A 21008-nucleotide genomic window follows, 5' to 3' on the forward strand; every position below is an offset into this window, starting at 1 on the left:
GCTGGCCTGGAAGAGGGGCAACCGGGACAGAATCCGGCGCCTCGACCAGGACTAGAGCCCAGTGTGCCGGTGCCGCAGGTGGAGGATTAGCCTGTTGAGCCACGGCACCGGCCTCTCTATAACTCTTTCAAATAAAAAAAGTAAATCTTTAAAAAAAACAAAAAGAACTCATTATCCTTTGAAAACACTATGGTTCAAAACAGATAAACTTTACCTAATCATTTTTACTTGTACAGCTCAGTAGTGTTAAGTATATTTGCATTTTTAAAACAGGACTCCAGAATCCCTTGTTATCCTTCTAATATTTGTAGAATATAGGGTGGTATATTCTCTCATTTCTTTTTTTTAAAAAAAGATTTATTTATTTATTTGAAAGTCAGAGTTACATACACATACACACACACACACACACACACACAGAGGGGGGGGGGGTCTTCCATCTGATGGTTCACTCCCCATTTGGCCATAACAGCCGGAGCTGTGCAGATCCAAAGCCAGGAGCCAGGAGCTTCTTCTGGGTCTCCCATGTGGGTGCAGGGGCCCAAGGACTTGGGCCATCTTCTACTGCTTTTCCAGGCCATAACAGAAAGCTGAATCAGAAGTGAGCGGCCGGGTCTTGAATCGGCGCCCATGTGGGATGCTAGCACTTAAGGCCAGGGTGTTAAGAAGTCTATATTTAGCCTTTGCTTTTTTTTTTTTTTTAATATTTAGTATACTTTATTTTTTATGGTCGTCTTAGATGAATCAAAAAATTTCACAGAAAGAATAGAACTCTCATACTGCCTGCCTTCCTTGTAGTTTCCCCTCTTGTTAACATCTTGGATTATTGTGGTTCAGTGGATGGACCAATATTTACACTTTATTAACTCACATCCATAGTTCACTTTAGGTTGTGCTCTTTGTGTTGTACATGTCTATGGGTTTTGACAAATGTATGTCCTATATCCACCTTGTACTTCATTTGTTCATCCCTTCCCCTGAACAAACCTCCGATCTCTTTATTGTCTAAAGTTTTGCCTCTTCTAGACTGTCATATGTAGTTAGAATCATGCAATATGTATACTTCACTCTTTTTTTTTCAATTTGAAGGAGTTACAGAGAAGGAGAGATAGAGGCACAGAGAAAGAGAGAGAGAGAGAGAGAGAGAGAGAGAGAGAGAGATCTTCCATCTGCTGGTTTATTACAAAAGGCCACAACAGCCAGGGCTGAACCAATCCAGAGCCAGGAGCCAGGAGCCAGGAGCCAGGAGCTTCATCCAGGTTTTCCACGTGGGTGGTGGGGCCCAAGGAATTGGGCCATCTTCTGCTGCTTTCCCAGGCATATTAGCAGGGAGTTAGATGGGACGTGGAGCAACCGGGACTAGAACCAGCACCTATATGGGATGCCAGGGTCGCAGGCAGAGGCTTTACTTACAGTGCCGTAGTGCTGGCTCCTGAATACTCCCCCCCCCCCCCCCGACAGTTACTCTACTGTTTTCTTGCTTGTTTCTGATGAAAAACATAAAATGAGATTTCATTTGGTGAGATGTGATTATGCTTATTTTTTGCCTATTCATATGTATTTTCCTCTAGTTGTTTTTTTCTTTTTTACTCTAGCTTTTTTTTTTTTTTTTTTTTTGACAGGCAGAGTTAGACAGTGAGAGAGAGAGAGAGACGGAGAGAAAGGTCTTCCTTTCCATTGGTTCACACCCTAAACGGCCACTACGGCTGGGACCAGGAGCCAGGTGCTTCTTCCTGTCTCCCATGGGGTGCAGGGCCCAAGGACTTGGGCCGTCCTCCACTGCCCTCCTGGGCCACAGCAGAGAGCTGGACTGGAAGAGGAGCAACCGGGACAGAATCCGGTGCCCCAACTGGGACTAGAACCTGGGGTGCTAGCACCGCAGGCGGAGGATTAGCCAAGTGAGCTGCGGCGCCGGCCTTTCACTCTAGCTTTACGTTTAACTTTGATCTGCCTTGGTGTAGTTGTAATGTTTCTTTTACTTGGGATTTATTGAAATCCTTACATTTATGTATTTATAGTTTTCATGAAATTTGGTAAATATTTGGCTGTTTTTGTTTATTTTCTGCAAAGATTTATTTTGTTAGAAAAGCAGAAAAACAGAAAGGGAGAGACAGAGAAACAGATCTTCATCTGCTGGTTCACTCTCCAAATGGCTGCAACAGTCCTGGCTGGGCCAGGCTGAAGCTAGAAGCCAGATGCTGCATATGGGTCTCCCATGTGGGTGGCAGGGGCCCAAGCACTTAGACCATCTTTTACTGCCTTCTCAGGCACATTAGCAGGAAGCTGGAATGGAAACAGAGCAGCTGAGACTCGATCTGGTGCTGCAGTATGGGATGTTAGCATTGCACACTATGGCTTAACCCATAGCACCACAACGCTGACCCAATTTTTTTGTTTTTTAAGAGAGTGTAGATTTTTATTCTGTTGCTTTACAAATAAAGCAGGCTGCATTGGTTTCTGTTTTGGTGGTTAAAGAGGGCACATCCCATATCCTCATCCAACTCTCCCAACTCCTCCTTTAAACAAGCCTATGGTAGCAGGTGGGGCAGCTGTGGGACTATGATCATGGGAGCAGTAGCCATAAGTACAAGTGGATAGGCCAGAAAGGCCTTGACTTTGTCAGAAAATGGGAAGGTATAGTCAGTATCCTTAGGTGAAGCCAGAAGCCACTTGTACCCAGTCATGATCTAATGTTGTACAGACGTAATATTTGGGTAACCAGTCTGTAGACATACTCTGGCAATATTGCACATATCCTCTGGGAAATGAGACTGCAGTTTCTTCTGTTTTGTCAAGCACTCTGAGACTGCAGAGGCTGCTGTTTTCACACACCTGCACGATGTTCAGCAGCTCCCACTTGGTCTGCCGTCTCCATCAGCTGTACATCATTAGGATTTCAGTGACAAAATGGTGATGATGCCTAAAGCCTGGAAGAAGGAGGATGTTTGTGTCCCACCTAAATTCATATGTTGAAACCCTTACACTCAATTTGATGGCATTTAAGGGAAGGGCCTTTTGGGAGATGTATTTACTTATTTGAAAGGCTGAGTTACAGAGAGAGAGATGAAGAGAGAGAGACACACACATACACACATAGAGAGAGGGAGAGAGAGAAATTGATCTTCGTTCTTTGGTTCACTCCCCAAATGGCCACAAATAGCCAGGACTAGGGCAGGCCAAAGCCAGGAGCCTGGAACTCCATTCAGGTCTCCTGTATGGATGGCAGGGGTCCGAGAACTTGGGCCATGTGCTGCTGCTTTCCCAAGTACATTAACAGGGAGCTAGAGCAGAAGTGGAGTAGCCAGGACTCAATCTGGTACCCGTATCTGATGCCAGCATTTTTGGGCAGTGGTTTAACCCGCTACATCACAACACCTGCACCCAGATAATTACGTTATTTTTTTTAAAGAATTATTTTATTTATTTGGAAGAGTTACAGAGAGAGGTAGAACCAGAGAGAGAGAGAGCTCTTCCTTCCTCTGGTTCACTCCCCAAATGACCACAACAGCCAGAACTGAGCTTATCTGAAGCCAGGAGCCAGGAGCTTCTTCTGGGTCTCGCATGTGGGTGCAGGGGCCCAAGGACTTGGGCCATCTTCCACTGCTTTCCCAGGCCATAGCAGAGAGCTGGAAAGGAAGTGGAGCAGGTGGGACTCGAACTGGTGCACATATGGGACGCCGGCGCTGCAGGCTGGGGCTTTAACCCACTGCGCCACAGCACTGGCCCCAATAATTGGGTTTTGATTAGGCCATGATGGTGTGACCCTTATGATGGGTTAATGGCCTTTTAAGAATAGGAAGAGAAAGTAAATAAGGAAGGGTCATGTGGGCACGTGGTAGCTGTCTGCACAAGAGGAAGGGCTTTGCCAGAACCTGACCATGCTGGCACCCTGCTGAGACCACCAGCTTCCAGAACTGTGAGAAAAATGACTGTTATTTAAGCCAACTAGTGTATGTTATTTGTTGTAGCAGCTTGAAATTATGACAACAGACCTCTTCTTACGACCAAGATCGGTAATACCACATGCCCCAGCACAAGCAGCAGCTAGTACTTTGTTGGCCAGTAGCCTCTCCCTGATCTCAGTGAAGTTCTCATTGATAAGCACCAACAGCTCACACACCCCCCGACGTGAGGCAGTCATTCGTCCAGAGACAGGTTGTTTCCCAGATGCCTCTGGATAGCCTTTAGTATCATGATATTCTTTTTTTTTTTTTTTTTGACAGGCAGAGTGGACAGTGAGAGAGAGAGACAGAGAGAAAGGTCTTCCTTTGCCGTTGGTTCATCCTCCAATGGCCGCTGCGGCCAGCGCGCTGTGGCCGGCGCACCGTGCTGATCCGATGGCAGGAGCCAGGAGCCAGGTGCTTTTCCTGGTCTCCCATGGGGTGCAGGGCCCAAGCACCTGGACCATCCTCCACTGCACTCCCTGGCCACAGCAGAGAGCTGGCCTGGAAGAGGGGCAACCGGGACAGAATCCGGTGCCCCTACCGGGACTAGAACCTGGTGTGCCGGCGCCGCAAGGTGGAGGATTAGCCTAGTGAGCTGCGGTGCCGGCTTTTTTTTTTTTTTTTTTTTTTTTTTTTTTTTTTTTTACAGGCAGAGTGGATAGTGAGAGAGAGAGAGACAGAGAGAAAGGTCTTCCTTTGCCGTTGGTTCACCCTCCAATGGCTGCTGCGGCCGGCACAGCAGAGAGCTGGCCTGGAAGAGGGGCAACCGGGACAGAATCCAGCGCCCTGACCGGGACTAGAACCCGGTGTGCCAGCGCCACTAGGTGGAGGATTAGCCTATTGAGCTGTGGCGCCGGCCAGTATCATGATATTCTGACCACCAGCACACACTGTGCCATTTTGTCACTTACAGACCCTGGGCATCGTGGTGCATCAAGGGTTGCCTTACAGGGTTTAAAGATGTTACTCTCATGAGGTGAGGATACCTGGTAAGAGCTTGGCTGTTACTTCTTTGAGTACTTTTTTTTTTTTTTTTTTTTTTTTAAGGATTTATTTATTTACTTGAAAGGCTGAGTTACAGAGAGGGAGAGAGATCTTCCATCTGCTGGTTCACTCCTCAAATGGCTGCAATGGCCAGGGCTAAGCCACGCCAAAGCCAGGAGCCAGGAGTTTCTTCTAGGTGTCCCATGTTGGTGCAGGGGCCCAAGGACATGGGCCATGATCTGCTGCTTTCCAGGCACATTAAAAGGAAGTGGGTGCAGCTCAGTTCACAGTAGTTAAGTTATAGAATCAACCTAAATGTCTGTCAACTGAAGACTGGACAAAAAAATTTCAGGATATGTACACTATGGAATATTACACAGCGGTTAAAAATGAAATCCTGTCATTTGCAACAAAATGGATGAAACTGGAAAACATCATACTTACTGAAATAAGCCAGTTCCAAAAGGACAAATACCATATGTTCTCCCTGATCTGTGGTAACTAATAGAGCACCTAAAAGGTAATCTGTAGAAGTGAAATTGACTTTGAAAAGCTCTTGTCTTGAACTGTTGAGGAACAGAATTTTTTCCCATTGTATTTGTTGAACTCTTTACTTAATGTAAAGCTAATCTTATGTGTACAAAGTTAATTGAAAATAGATTTTAGTAAAACATAAGAATGTGAATAGGAGAGGGAGAAGGAAGAAGGGTGGGAGTGCAGGTGGGAGGACAGGTATGGTAGGAAGACTATGTCCCTAAAGTTGTATTTATGAAATGCATGAAGTTTATATACCTTAAATAAAATGTTTCTGGAGGGGGGAAGGAAATGGGATCATAAGTGAAGGTGGTACTTGGTCCCAGGCACTCAGATACACAGAATGCAGGCATCCCTAGGGTGACTTAGCCTGCTGCAAAACAGTACCCACCTCTACAGATGAATTTCTTACAAGAAATATCGTAAGAGATTGTCACTGGAGGTGGAAATCCTCCCCATTCAGGTCCTACATGTATCAATGGTGCTGTGTTGAAGTAATCCCAAATAACAATAGATTCAGTGGATTGATATGAGATAGCAAAATCAACATCCTTGTGGAAATCTCTAGCAAAACATTATCCATTGTAGTATCTTGTCTTTATAAAAACAGGATGAGTAGATCTTCTTTTGTGGAAATTTACAAGTTCCTCTCTTTTATAGTGCTGACCAATCAGCTGTAACTGGGGTACTTTTCTGTTCCAGCCTTGCTATAAATCCCTCATGATCATGTAGCATCATCATTTTGGAAATAAAATAATAGCTAATATGTGTCTGGTACTTCTTATATGCTGGAACCCTCTTCTTGCTTTTCCTCATTAAGTGTGCCATGGGTGCATAAATGAAAGCACACTGTTGGAGGGAGTAGGGGTGGAGAAGCAATGGAGGTGGTATTTGGGCTATGGAAAACTCCTTTGTTTCCCATAGAACAAGAGCTTTGAGGTCAGACAAAGCCTACAGTGATTTTGATGGATGAAGCTGAACAGTGGGGACTTTTGGCCCCCCCTCCCTTTTTTCCAGTTCCAGAACTCACTGAAGCAAAGGTTAGAGGGAAGAAGTGCTGGCTCTCATCTCCCTCCTTTGTTTAGACATATGCTGTTGATACCCTCCCTTAAGAACCTCCAGAATCCCCATCTGCCCCCACCTCCAGGCCCCTACTTCAGTGCCCTCTTCCCCTGGTGAGACACTGGGTCACTCTCCAGTTTGTTCAGTTTGTAATTGACAGGTTGGGTGCCTGCTCAGACTTTCCTGCCCTGTGTTTCAATGTGGCAGCCATTTATTTGCTAAGATTCATTAAAATTCCAACTCACTGCTCATCTGAACCAGAAATTCTATTGTTGAGGTTTTGTTAGTATATAAACATTGTGGCTTTCTTTAAGGTGATAGTAATTTTTCATATTTTCAGTATGGGATTCAGGAACAAGTGTCCTGGGAGGAAGGAAAAGGAGTTGAAAGAGACTAAAGGCACAGAATGTCTGGAAAAAAAAAAAGAGAGAGAGAGAGAGAGATGGAAAGGAAGAAAAAAGTTTTTGTCTGTCTCAAAATGTTGCTGAGGGTCTTGCCTGGATGGCTGATTTGATAGAGATGCAGCTACCCCCACATTACAGCAGCATTTTATTGGGGGTCTTCTACAATGCACGAATCCAGTTTTGTTGTCTTTCACGGGGAGTCACTCAAATGGTGGGCATGTCTAAACAGATAAGGATGCATCAAGTTATTGCAAATGGGAGTAGGCATCAAGTTTAGGACCAGTGTTGCCATGGTACCAGGGAAAACTGGCTACCTCCTTCAGTGTTGCATTAAAACTGACCCTGCCAAACCAGGTCTGGACTAAGGTAGTGTTCTCCTTAGCTTGACTAAATTTTAGTAGGCTTTTCCCTGCTTTAGGCTCCCAATCTGCTTCTTAGAGCATTTACTTTAGAAACCTTATCATTGTAGATTCTTTCTCTGCCCCTTTGAGATGAGGTCTTGACATTTTTTTTTTAAAGATTTATTTTATTTATTTGAAAGAGTCACAGAGAGAGGTAGAGACAGAAAGAGTCGTCTTCCATCCACTGGTTCACTCCCAGGTGGTCGCAGAGGCCGGAGCTGTGCCAATCCGCAGCCAGGAGCCAGGAGCTTCTTCTGGGTCTCCCACACAGGTGCAGGGGCCCAAGAACTTGGGCCATCTTCTACTGCTTTTGCTGGCCACAGCAGAGAGCTGGATCGGAAGAGGAGCAGCCGGGACTAGAACCGGTGCCTATATGGGATGCTGGCACTTCAGACCAGGGCTTTAACCCGCTGCGCCACAGCACCTGCCCCAAGGTCTTGATAGTTTTAAAACCCACGGATGTTTTTCTCAAGGACTTGAGAGCCAACTGTTTGAAATTTAAACATCAAGAAAGGTAGAGCCCTTTTCTCAGCTCTGTGGGAAGGTAGGGGCCTAACTTCAGTAAGTGCCAACCAGCAACCACAGACGGCCTCATCACATTGACCAACATTGACCACTAGTGTCCCCCAGTACTTCCCCATGAATTTACTCCAGTGTTTAAAAGCTCTCTTACTATTTCTGTTAAGAAGTTAAGTCACTCTCTCTCTCCTGTTGCAAAAGACTTGACCCTCCTCTATTGCAATAGCCTTGATTAAAGACTTTCTTGCTGTTTAATTCTATCTTATGTAATTTTTCTTCAAAATATAGAAGCATACACAATATTTTATATAAATTGACTCAGGAGCCATTAACTCAGAACACAGGATAACTTTCTCATAGTACAGCTTTTGTAATTGTCCCACAGCTTGGGATATTCTTTCTTTCAGTCTTGTTCTTTTTGCTTTTCAGTTTTGGGAGTTTCTTTTTTCAAGATTTATTTTTATTTATTTGAAAGGCAGAGTTAGAGAGGGAGACAGAAAGAGACAGAGTGAGAGAGAGAGATCTTCCATCCTCTAGTTCACTCCCCAAATGGCTTCAATAGCCAGGGCTAGGCCAGGCTGAAGGCAGGCCAAAGCCAGAAGCCAGGAGTTTCTTCTAGTCTCCCACATGGATGCAGGGTCCCAAGCACTTAGGCCCTCCCCACTGCTTTCCAGGCATATTAGCAGGGAGCTGCATGGAAGTGGATTAGCTGGGACTTGAACCAGTACCCATATGAAATGCAAGCCCTTTAGGCTGTGCCTTAACTTGCAATGCCACCAGGCTGGCCCCTTGGAAGTTTCTAAAGACATATCCATAAACTCAGACACTCTTTCCTCAGCTATATCCAGCTGACTAAAGCCTGTCAAAGGCATTCTTCATTTCTATCAGTGCTTTTAATCCCCAGTAGTTCTTTTTTATCTTTTTTACAGTTTCCATTTCTGTCCTTAACCATCACCCATTCTGTTTTTGCATGTGCTGTACTTTTTTCCATTAGAACCTTAGCATATTGAGCTTAGTTGTTTTAAATTCCCAGTCTGGTAATTTTAAGATCTCTGCCATATCTGAGTCTGGTTCTGATGCTTGTTCAGTTGGCTTTTTAGCATGCTTGTAATTTTTTGTTGAATGCTGCATGTAATGTACTCAACCAAAGGTATGCTTTGATAGCAGATTGTGCAAGAGGATACTATCATTCTAGGTCTCAGTCTTTTTTGTAAGTAAGCCTGTGCTTCTTGGCTGTGAACTTCATCACTGCTTCTTGGTTTTTCCCATTCTCCTTAGGTTGGAGAGCTGGCTAAAGGGGGACTGGAGTTCAGTATTTTCTGTTCTAGGCTGATTAAATTTGGATAAAACTTTTTTTTAAAAAAGATTTATTTTATTTATTTGAAAGACAGAGTTACAGAGAGAGGTAGAGACAGAGAGAGAGAGAGAGAGGTCTTTCATCTGCTGGTTCACTCCCCAGATGGCCACAATGGCCAGAGCTGCACCGATTCATAGCCAAGAGCCAGGGGCTTCTTCTGGGTCTCCCACGTGGGTGCAGGGGCCTAAGGACTTGAACCATCTTCCACCGCCTTCGCAGGCCATAGCAGAGAGCTGCATTGGAAGAGGAGCAGCCTGGACTAGAACTGGCACCCATATGGGTTGCCAGCACTTCAGGCCAGGGCTTTAACCTGCTGCGCCACAGCGGCCCCGTTGGATAAAACCTTAATAGGTTGGTTAGGCCTAGTAAAAGAGTTTCTCTTAAGGGAAGGTTTTGTTGAGAAAAATAGTGCTCTGGTAAATTTCCCCTACTGGGGTCCCAAGGAAGCTTTTCTCTAACATTCACTATGAGAACTTGGTAGAGTTCCTATAAGTAAAACTCAGAAAATTGTGAGGATCCCTCTACATATTTATTTCTCATCTTGAATTCATTGTGTTACAATAAGATAGTCCTATAAAACTTGTTCACTATAGTTTTGAAATAATGTCATTCCAACTGATTTTATGCAAAGATTTATTTAGCTGAATGTTCAGACATTTATTGGAGTGGTGGTTTCTGTTGTGTCTTTCTCTTCAGTACTTGGACCACGAGACTGTTTCAGCCACATTCATCGACAGCAGTGGTCAGTTTGTTTCCTCCCAGACGACGGGTGTTAGCCGGACTCCATACTGTGGCTATGAGCACCAGACCCTCTCCAGCCGGGAGCGCATGGAGGAGGACTCATTGCTGGCAGCCTTGCAGTGGCAGGTGCCTGATGTGGGCCCAGTCCCTTTTGTGAAAAGCACCGACCCTTCTTCTAGCTACTTTGTCATCTTGAACTCTGCAGCCATCTTCAGGGTGGGAAGCCAGCTGGAAGTACTGGTTCATGTTCAGGATTTTCAACGAAAGCCCAAGAAGTATGGTGGAGACTACCTACAGGCCAGAATCCACTCCCCCAGGCTGCAGGCAGGGGCTGTGGGCAGAGTGGTAGACTACCAGAATGGGTTTTACAAGGTTTTTTTTACTCTGCTTTGGCCAGGCAAAGTTAAAGTGTCCATATCTCTGGTCCACCCTAGTGAGGGAATCAGAGTGCTTCAGCACCTACAGGAAGAGAAACCAGACAGAGTTTATTTCAAGAGTCTGTTCCGTTCAGGAAGAATTTCTGAAACAACTGAGTGCAATGTGTGTCTTCCTGGGAGTCTACCCCTGTGTAACTTTACAGATCTCTACACTGGAGAGCCCTGGTTCTGCTTCAAACCAAAGAAGCTTCCTTGCAGCAGCAGAATTAACCATTTCAAAGGTGGATACCTGAAGGGCCTTCTCACTGCTGCAGAGAGTGCTTTCTTCCAGAGGTAGGTGTCACCTGTTCTGGAGGTGATTCAGAGAGCCCCTTTCTGCTTGCCTCATCCCATTTAGGAGATTTTTGTTGTGAGGATGTGTAAGAAAATTAACACATTTGTGTTTTTTATTAGCGTGTTGAAAGTGAAGCTTAGTGCTTGTTCAGGTTCAAATTAAGAACCTTGACCATTGAATATTGATTTCTTTGGTCCCCATATCTATGTTTCACTTCAGAACTTCAGCACATATTTTTAGATATATAAGCAAGATCACTTATGCACAGAAAAAATTTTCCAAAAATCATCCAAGAACAAGGATACTAAGATTCTAGTAGTCAGGCTTGTATTTTAGCTTCATGTTTAATAAACTAAAAAAATTTTAAGTGCCATAATACTAGTTTTAAATAATATTAAAAAGATTTATTAATAGGAAAAATGTATAAATATGTAGCATTGCTGAGTTTACTTAATAAAATACATGGAAAAGCAGGAATTCCACAGCAGGGTATATTTAAAGTTTTGTTTGTTTATTTGGAAACTAGAGTAACAGAGAGAGGGAGGGAGGGAAAGAGAGAGAGATCGTCCATCTGCTGGTTCACTCTCCAAATGCCTACAACATCCAGGGCTGAACTGGGTCAAAGCTAGGGGACAGGACTCAATCCAGGTCTCTCACACGGTTGGCAGGGACCCAAGTTCCTGAGCCATCATCTGCTACCTCCCAGGTGTGCTTTAGCAGGAAGTTGGATTGGAGGTAGAGGCAGGCTTGATCCCAGGCACTCCAATGTGGAAACTGGGTATCTCTAGTGGTGGCTTAAACTGTTACACAATGCCCAGTCCTATTTTTTTTTATTTAAAAGTTGAAATTTTTGTGGCATTGTGCTCAAGTTTCCATTTCAGATGTAAGCATAAAACATTTTCATCATAATGATCAATGTATGGAATAGTATGCAAAATGGAATGTACTGTGTCAGTGTGAATTAAAATTTGTTTTTTCTTCAATATTCTATATAGCTTTGAAGTAAAATAACATTCATATAGGGTAAAAAGTTATAAAAGCTACATTGGAAAAAAGTACAATTATTGGGGCCAGTGCTTTGGCTCAGAGGGTTAAGCTGCTGTCTGTTTTAACTCAGAGGGTTAAGCGCTGGCATCCCATATGGGTACCGGTTTGAGACCCAGTTGCTCCACTTCCGATCTAGCTCCCTGCTAGTGTGCCTGGGAAAGCAGCAGAAAATGACCCAAGAGCTTGGGCCCCGGCACCCATGTGGGAGACCTGGATGAAGCTTCTGGCTCCTGGCTTCAATCTGGCCCAGCCCTAGTTGCTGCAGCCACTTGGGGAGTGAACCAGCAGATAGAAGATCTCTCTGTCTCTCCCTCTCTGTAACTCCACCTTACAAATAAATAAATAAATCCTGGGGGTTGGGGAGAGTTCTTTCATCCGCTGGTGCACTCGCCAAATGACTGCAACAGCCAGAGCTGGGCTGATCCAAAGCCAGGAGCCAGAAGCTTCTTCTAGATCTCCCATGTGGGTACAGGGGTCCAAGCACTTGGGCCATCTTCTACTGCTTTCCCAGGCCATTAACAGGGAGATGGACTGGAAGAGGAGCAGCTGGGACACAAATCGGTACCCATATGGGATGCCAGCACCACAGGCAGAGGCTCAGCCTACTATGCCACAGCGCCAGCCCCTAAATAAATCTTCAAAAAATTACATTTGAGAAAATACATAAGTATTTTTTACTTAAAAACTTTTTTTTTTACTTTTTTGAAAAATGTATTATTTGTGAGGCAGAGATAGAGAGAGGTGGGAACAGATGGCCAGAGACTTCCCATCCCCTGATTCATATCCCATATGTCTGAACAGCTGGGCTGGGGATATGACAGAAGCTGAGGGCTGAAACAGTCAAGGTCCCCCATGTGGGTCACAGAAACACACACTTGAGCCATCTCTGCTGCCTCCCGGGGTCTGCATTCACAGGAAGCCGGAGTCAGGAAATGGAGCTAGGAATTGAACTCAGGACACTCAGATGTTGGACATGGATACTTTAATCACTAAATCTAAATTTTTTTTTTTTTACTTTTTAATCTATTATATACTTTGTAAACATTCCTTAGCTGAGAGATACTTTTGTTGAGAACATATAGATATCCTAGTAATTGGTGGGGGCAAGTTGCTACCTAGTCAAGTATATGGAGCCCCTACAATAAAATATCATGCTTTTTTGAAGGGCTAGTATAAGAAGCAATGTCCAGTATATTTACTTCACTATACTGTATTATACTAAACAAAATAACCCCTAAAATCCAAACCCAAACAAAACTCTTAGTTTTAATCCTGTTTAGTTTGGTTTTATTTTTTTTATTTTTTTATTTTTTTTATTTTTTTGACAGGCAGAGTGGACAGTGAGAGAGAGAGACAGAGAGAAAGGTCTTCCTTTGCCGTTGGTTCACCCTCCAATGGCCGCCGCGGCTGGCGCGCTGCGGCCGGCGCACCGCGCTGATCCGATGGCAGGAGCCAGGAGCCAGGTGCTTTTCCTGGTCTCCCATGGGGTGCAGGGCCCAAGCACCTGGGCCATCCTCCACTGCACTCCCTGGGCCACAGCAGAGGGCTGGCCTGGAAGAGGGGCAACCGGGACAGAATCCGGCGCCCCGACCGGGACTAGAACCCGGTGTGCCGGCGCCGCTAGGCGGAGGATTAGCCTAGTGAGCCGCGGCGCCGGCCTTTAGTTTGGTTTTAAAATTTAGTTTTAGAGCAGGCACAGTGGTGTAGCAGGTAAAGCTTCCGCTTGCAGTGCTGGCATCACATATTATGTCCCGGCTGCTCCACTTCTGATCCAGCTCTCTGCTGTGGCCTGGGAAAACAGTGGAAGAGTGGAAGATGGCCCAGGTGCTTGGGCCCCTGCACCCATAGGGAAGACTTGGAGAAAGCTCCAGGCTCCTGGTGTCAGATTGGCCCAGCTCCTGCTGTTGCAGCCATCTGGGAAGTGAACCAGCCAATGGAAGATCTCTCTCTCTTTCTGCCTCTTCCTCTCTGTAACTCTGCCTTTCAAATAAATAAATACATCTTTTTTTTTTAATTTTTATTTATTTATTTATTTATTTGACAGGCAGAGTGGACAGTGAGAGAGACAGAGAGAAAGGTCTTCCTTTGCCGTTGGTTCACCCTCCAATGGCCGCCGCGGCTGGCGCGCTGCGGCCGGCGCACCACGCTGATCCGATGGCAGGAGCCAGGAACCAGGTGCTTTTCCTGGTCTCCCATGGGGTGCAGGGCCCAAGCACTTGGGCCATCCTCCACTGCACTCCCTGGCCACAGCAGAGAGCTGGCCTGGAAGAGGGGCAACCGGGACAGAATCCGGCGCCCCGACCGGGACTAGAACCCGGTGTGCCGGCGCCGCAAGGTGGAGGATTAGCCTAGTGAGCCACGGCGCCGGCCAAATAAATAAATCTTTAAAAAAATTTAGTTTAATCCTGGACTCAGATCTCAGACATGCTATTTGTCGATGACCTTGAGTAGATTATTTAATTTATGTTCATTGTTTTTGCCCATATGTGAAGACTACAGTAGCCAGTTACTGCTTTTTAGATTTTGTATTGTCAGTCTACTGAGTTGCTTAGCAAAGTCGGAAAAAGCATAGTTTGCAACTTATTCAAATTCCTTATAGAAAATAGTAGGAGAAAGGTTAAATAAGTAAATGAAAACTTTAAAATATAGCAATCGTACCATTAAAAACAAACAGTAAAACACTTGTGAATTCTCAATAATAAAATAATATCTTTGTCGTGGCCCTTACTTGCATGTCTTGGATGTGGCTTGTTAATAGCACACTGTCATGGACTCATTACAAATCTCTTTTCCCTGTAAGTTTGCTGGGAAAACAATGTTTGAGGAGGTATAAATCTTTTTGGAAACCGAATATTTGGTAGACTCCTGATAATTGATTTTCATTGTCCCATTCTTCTCTCTGCCGAAGTTCTGAAATGTTGTACTAGTACCTGAAAAGAAAAAGAAAGATGGAAATTGATTTTTGAGTGAGTGGCCTGAATATGTTGTGCTGACGTCCATTTTTACCTCTCTCTTGAGGGCTCATAACTTTACTTAATTTAGAAAGGATTAAGAAGCTTAGTCTTTATTGGTTCCCTGAATGACAGTTGGACAATTAAGGTAATACAACTTTTGTTCTTTACCCTTCAGGGAAAGAAGTATTGGTCTTGGGAAGGGCAGGAGTATTTTGCTTAAGAGAACTTATTTAATAAATATTAAATATTTTATTTAATAAATATAAATTTCATAGGTACAACTTTTGGAATGTAGCAGTTCTTGCCCCCATACCTGCCCTCCCACCTGCACTCCTGGCCCACTTCCTACTCCCTCTCCCATCCCATTCTTCATTCAGATTCATTTTTACTTGTCTTGATATACAGAAGATTAGCATTATACTAAGTAAATATTTCAACAGTTTGCACCCACACAGACACACAAAGTATAAAGTACTGTTTGAAGACTAGTTTTACTGTTAATTCTCATAGTATAGCTCACTAAGGACAGAGGTCCTACATGGGGTGCAAATGTACAGTGACTCCTGTTGTTAATTTAACAATTTACACTCTGGGGCTGGCGCTGTGGCGTAGCGGGTAAAGCCATCACCTGCAGTGCCAGCATCCCATATGGGTGCTGGTTTGTGTCCCGGCTTCTCCACTTCTGACCCAGCTCTCTGCTGTGGCTTGGGAAAGCAGCAGAAGATGGCCCAAGTCCTTGGGCCCCTAAATCCGTGTGGGAGACCTAGAAGAAACTCCTGGCTCCTGGCTTTGGATCAGCACAGCTCTGGCTGTCGCCGTCATTTGGGGAGTTAACCAGCAGAATGGAAGACCTCTCTCTCTCTGCCTCTCCTTCCCTCTCTGTGTAACTCTGACTTTCAAGTAAATAAATAAATATTTTAAAAAAAACAACAAAAGAAATTTATACTCTTACTTATGATGTCAGTGGTCACCCGAGGCTCTTGTCATGAGCTGCCAAGGCTATGGAAGTCTTTTGAGTCCACAAACTCCGTCAGGATTTAGACCAGGCCATAAGCAAAGTGGAAATTTTCTCCTCCCTTCAGAGAAAAGTACATCCTTCTTTGATGGCCCTTTCTTTCCACTGGGATGTCACTCACAGAGATCCTTCATGTAGATCATTTTTTGCCACAGTGTCTTGGCTTTCCATGCCTGAAATGGTCTCATGGGCTTTTCAGCCAGATCTGAATGCATTAAAGGCTGATTCTGAGGTCAGAGTGCTATTTAGGGCATTTGTCATTCTATGAGTCTGCTGTGTGGCCTGCTTCCGATGTTGGATCATTCAAGAGAGCTTATTAATATAGGGAGAAAGGCATTTTGGAAGAAAGCTTACCACCTAAAAAGTTTTACTTTTGCATGATTTATTTATTTCTTTTTAAAGATTTATTTTATTTATTTGAATGATATAGTTACAGAGAGAGGTAGAAATAGAGAAAAGGGTCTTTCATCTGCTGGTTCACTCTCCAGATGGCCACAATGACTGGAGCTGGGCCAGGCTGAAGCAGGAGCCAGGAACTTCTTCCAGGTCTCCATGTGGGTGCAGGGGCCCAAGCACTTGGGCCATCCTCTGCTGCTTTCCCAGGCACATTAGCAGGGAGCTGGAAGTGGAGCAGCCAGGACTCGAACTGGCATCCATATGGGATACAAGTGCTGCAGGCCAGGGCTTGAACCCACTGTGCCACAGTGCCAATCTCTATTTTTTCTTTTTTAATGTATTTTTTTTTTGACAGGCAGAGTGGACAGTGAGAGAGAGAGACAAAGAGAAAGGTCTTCCTTTACCATTGGTTCACCCTCCAATGGCCACTGCGGCCGGCACCCTGCGGCTGGCGCATGGCGCTGATCTGAAGGCAGGAGCCAGGTGCTTCTCCTGGTCTCCCATGGGGTGCAGGGCCCAAGCACTTGGGCCATCCTCCACTGCACTTCCGGGGGCACAGCAGAGAGCTGGCCTGGAAAAGGGGCAACCGGGACAGAATCCGGCACCCTGACCGGGACTAGAACCCAGTGTGCCGGTGCCGCTAGGTGGAGGATTAGCCTAGTGAGCCGTGGCGCCGGCCTTTTTTAATGTATTTTTTAAATTTATTTTTTTTTTTATTTGAAAGGCAGAGTTACAGAGAGATGTGGGGGGACATACTGAGAGAGAACTTTCCTATCTGCTGATTCACTCCCCAAATGGTTGCAATGGCCAGGACTGGGCTGAGAGCCACAAGATTCATCTGAGTCTCCCACAGGGATATAGGGATCTAAGCAGTTGGGCTGTCTTTCAGTGCTTTTCCAGGCACATTAGCAGGGAGCTGGATCAGAAGTGCAGCAGGGTACAGCACTGTGGCTTAGAGGGTAGAGCCGCCGCCTGCAGTGCCAGCATCCCTTATGGGTGCCAGTTCAAGTCCTGGCATCTCTGCTTCCAATCCAGCTCTCTGCTATGGCCTGGGAAAGCAGTAGAAGATGGCCCAAGTCCTTGGGCCCCTGCACCCTCAGGGGAAGACCCGGAGGAACCGGCGAAGCTCCAGCCATTGTGGCCGATTGGGGAGTGAATCAGTGGATGGAAGGCCTCTCTCTGTCTGTTTAACTATTTCAAATAATAAACAGGTAAATCTTAGAAAAGAAGTCAAGCAGCTGGGACTTGAACCCATGCTCATATGGGATGCCGGCCCTGCGGACAGTGGCTTTAATCGCTATGCCACAGCAATGTGTTTTTTTTTTTTTTAACTTAATTTTTCCCTGAAATTCTTCAAAAACAATGTCTAGAAACATTGTAAGAATAATGATGCTGAACACATAAATTTTTAATCTAGATTCATCATTGTTAATGTTTTTACATGTTTATTTTTCTATGTGTTTGTATTTGTATGTATGTGTATAATCTTTTTTCACCCTGTACTGTCTGAGGTGTGAGTTGCAGATACATGGCACTGCAACCCATCAGTATGGGTCTCCTCAGAACATGGCTATCTCAAGTATATTACAGCACAGTTACCACACTTGGGACATTTATCACCGATACAACATTATTCTGTAATATGTAGTAGATATTCCAGTTTCTTCAATTGTTCCAGTTTTCTTTATAGCTGCCTTTTTAATTTTAAAAAATGAAATCTATAATCACTATTGTATTTAGTTATTTCTTTAATTCAGAAGAGTTCTTTAGCCTGTTTTGTTTTTCTTTGGAATTGCTATATCGTTTCTATGTCTATGTTGATGTTAAATATTTTTGCATGAAAATTATATGGGGAATTTTTCTACAAATTTTTTTACAGGAAAATATTTTTTGCAGGAAAATTACTATATAGTAATAATTACATAATTATTGAGAAGTAAATTATATTTCTTCTTTTTCTTACCAGAAAACTCAGATGTCATGAAAGCAGTCTATATGTGCTCTCTTAAAAGTCATCTTCTCTGTTAAATGTAACTTATCTAAGTATGGAATTCTGTTATTTTCTCATGTAACCAGCCCCGTATATAATACCTTCATTTGTTTTCTCTCTGCACAATTAGAATGCCATTTCCATGATGGGGAGATGGTGTTTGTTTTGTGTACTGTTACAGCCTTGGCATTGAGGATAGTGCTTGCAAGGACATAGTAGAAGCTGAAGTATTATTTCTTCTTCTTCTTCTTCTTTTTAATATTTATTTATTTACCTGAAAGGCAGAGTTAGAGTGAGGGAGAGAGAGAGAGATTGATCTTCCATCCACTGGTTTACTCCCCAAAATGGCCATAGCAGCTGCAGCTGGACCTATCTGAGCAAGGAGCCAGGAGCCAGGAGCCAGGAGCTTCTTCTGGATCTCCCATGTGGATGGCAGGGGCCCAAGCACTTGGGCCATCCTCCATTGCTTTCCCAGGCGCATTAGCAGGGAGCTGGACTGCAAGTGGAGCAGCCGGGACTTGAACCCATGCCCAAATGGGATGTTGATGCCGCAGGTGGAGGCTTATCCTGCTACGCCACTTTTTTTATTTGAAAGGCAGTATTACATAGAGAGAGGAGAGGCAGAGAGAGAGAGAGAGAGAGAGAGATCTTCCATCCAATGGTTCACTCCCCAATTGGCCACAATGGCCTGAGATGTGCCAATCCGAAGCTAGGAGCTTCTTGCAGGTCTCCCATGTGGGTGCAGGAGCCCAAGGCTTTGGGCCATCTTCTACTGCTTTTCCAGGCCATAGCAGAGAGCTGGATCAGCAGTGGAGCAGCTGGGTCTTGAACCGGCACCCATATGGGATGCTGGCACTTCAGGCCAGGGCATTAACCCACTGCACCAGAGCACCGGCCCCTACCCCAGGTTCTTATGCAGCCCTCTAAAGATATTTACTGAGCATGAACTTTAGATTAGGGCCTGTGCTAGGTGCTGAAGATGAAAAGATAAATTCATGTCTTCAGGGTTGTGTGTTTAGTAAGGGGAGCAGACACTAAAGAGACACTGTGATGATGAACAAAGGATGTGAATACTTCCCCAGGGGCAAGTGTCCCCAGGGAGACACATCTCAGATCTGGGCAAGGCCTTAGGAATCTGACATGTGATTCAATGCCATATAGACTTACAGCCTGAAAATAGGTAATAACAAAATAGACATTCTTTTTGGCGTGAGAGCAAATAATTCTAATCAGAGTTGGTCACTTAGGGATTTGCACTGTTAGACTTGGCTAAGCAATACATAGTGCAGTGAAAAATTGTTAAATATCATGTCATTCCTTTTAAATTTATAGATCCAGTATTCTAATTACTATAACAGACCTAGTTTACTCAGTATGTTGGTTAATACTTGTAAGTATATTTTGTAGTAATAAGGTTCTATGATATAATAACCAATTTTCACCTGTAAGTAGAGATACATAACTGACAATAAATGTTTCTGACTCTAATTTAATGCTTTTTTATACCTCTTAAAAGTGGTGTCAATATCAAAATGCCAATCAACTCTAGTGGACCTGACTGGGTGACTGTGATTCCCAGGAGAATAAAAGGTAAGAGAAGAATGAGTTCAATAATTTGTTTTTCTTGCTGAATGGTTTGAGGCTGTTTTATTTCATTGATGTTACAGAAATGTTTTTTCCCCTTTTAATATGCCATGGTAACTTCTGGGCACAGTTTAAATTATTAAAACAACTGTTTTATATTTAAAATTGGTTATACCTTATGTGCATAATTACATATTTTGCTACTTTTGCTCATGTAAAAGTTGTCTTCTGCCACCCTCTCTCTGTGGTTCTTCAAAATTCTTTAGAGTTGTGCTAATATGGTAGCTACTAGTCACATGTGTCTATTCAAATAAAAACAGTAAAATACATTAAAAATTCAGTTATTCAGTGATGCTTGCTGATAGATAGTGGCTATCATATTGGGCAACATTTTATATAGAATGTATCCATTACCACAAAAAAATTATTTTCAACATTGTTGTTCCAGAGATGTTCAAGAAAGTTTATAAAATTATCGTGGAAAATAAGCAGCACAGGTTGGTGAACAGTGGTTGTTCCAAGTGTGGCCTCTGTTCCAGTAGCATCAGCATTCCCAGTGGACTTGCTGGAATCGCAGATTCTCAGGACACACATCAGACAACTGAATCAGAAACTGGTGGGACCCAGATATCTATGTCTTAATCTTTCCACGTGATTCTGATCCATTGGTGTGGCATATTACTAGTAAAAGAATGAAAATCAGAGTGTATATGTGTTAGCTATAATTAGTGATCCTGAATTTTAGAAAGATGGAATGCATGTTATTAAGGAGGCTTATGCTGTTAGCTGGCAACGTCCTTTTTTTTATTTTTAATTTTTTTTTATTTTGACAGAGTTAGACAGTGAGAGAGAGAGAGAGAGGGAGAGAGGGAGAGAGAGAGAGAGAAAGGTCTTCCTTCCATTGGTTCACCACCCAAATGGCCGCCATGGCTGGCGCGCTGCGCCGATCCAAAGCCAGCAGCCAGGTGCCTTCCTCCTGGTCTCCCATGTGTGTGCAGGGACCAAGTACTTGGGCCATCCTCCACGTCCTCCTGGGCCACAGCAGAGAGCTGGACTGGAAGGGGAGAAACCGGGACTAGAACCCGGCGCCCATATGGGATGCTGGCGCCGCAGGTGGAGGATTAACCAAGTGAGCCACGGCACCGGCCCCAGCTGGCAAGGTCCTTTGAGCTGTCCCAAGTGTTGTATGCAATAGTATCCCACACAGCAATGATACATACTGTTTTGCTGTAGGAGCTAGCTATGAAACTCACAGGGATCAAGCAGGTTGGGTATTAGCGATGTGCATGTTGTGTGAGAGTGATGGGGATAGAATTGAACAGCAAGGCCCATCTAAAGGGGACGACAGCCTGTCTTCAGTTTCTG

At 44.3% G+C, this 21008-nt stretch overlaps 1 protein-coding gene across 3 annotated transcripts in view; it reads left to right on the forward strand.

The window, feature by feature from the left end:
• The window catches only part of NXPE3 (neurexophilin and PC-esterase domain family member 3), a 48754-nt gene that overhangs the window by 15312 nt on the left and 12434 nt on the right, over positions 1–21008 (forward strand). For all 3 annotated transcript variants that reach the window (XM_008267010.4, XM_002716727.5, XM_051819112.2), the window contains 2 exons: positions 9902–10656; positions 19576–19649. In XM_008267010.4, coding sequence (XP_008265232.1) covers positions 9902–10656; positions 19576–19649 — 829 coding nt within the window. The remainder of the gene's footprint in view (positions 1–9901; positions 10657–19575; positions 19650–21008) is intronic.

This window comes from Oryctolagus cuniculus, chromosome 4 (assembly GCF_964237555.1).
Source record: "Oryctolagus cuniculus chromosome 4, mOryCun1.1, whole genome shotgun sequence".
Taxonomy (NCBI): domain Eukaryota; kingdom Metazoa; phylum Chordata; class Mammalia; order Lagomorpha; family Leporidae; genus Oryctolagus; species Oryctolagus cuniculus.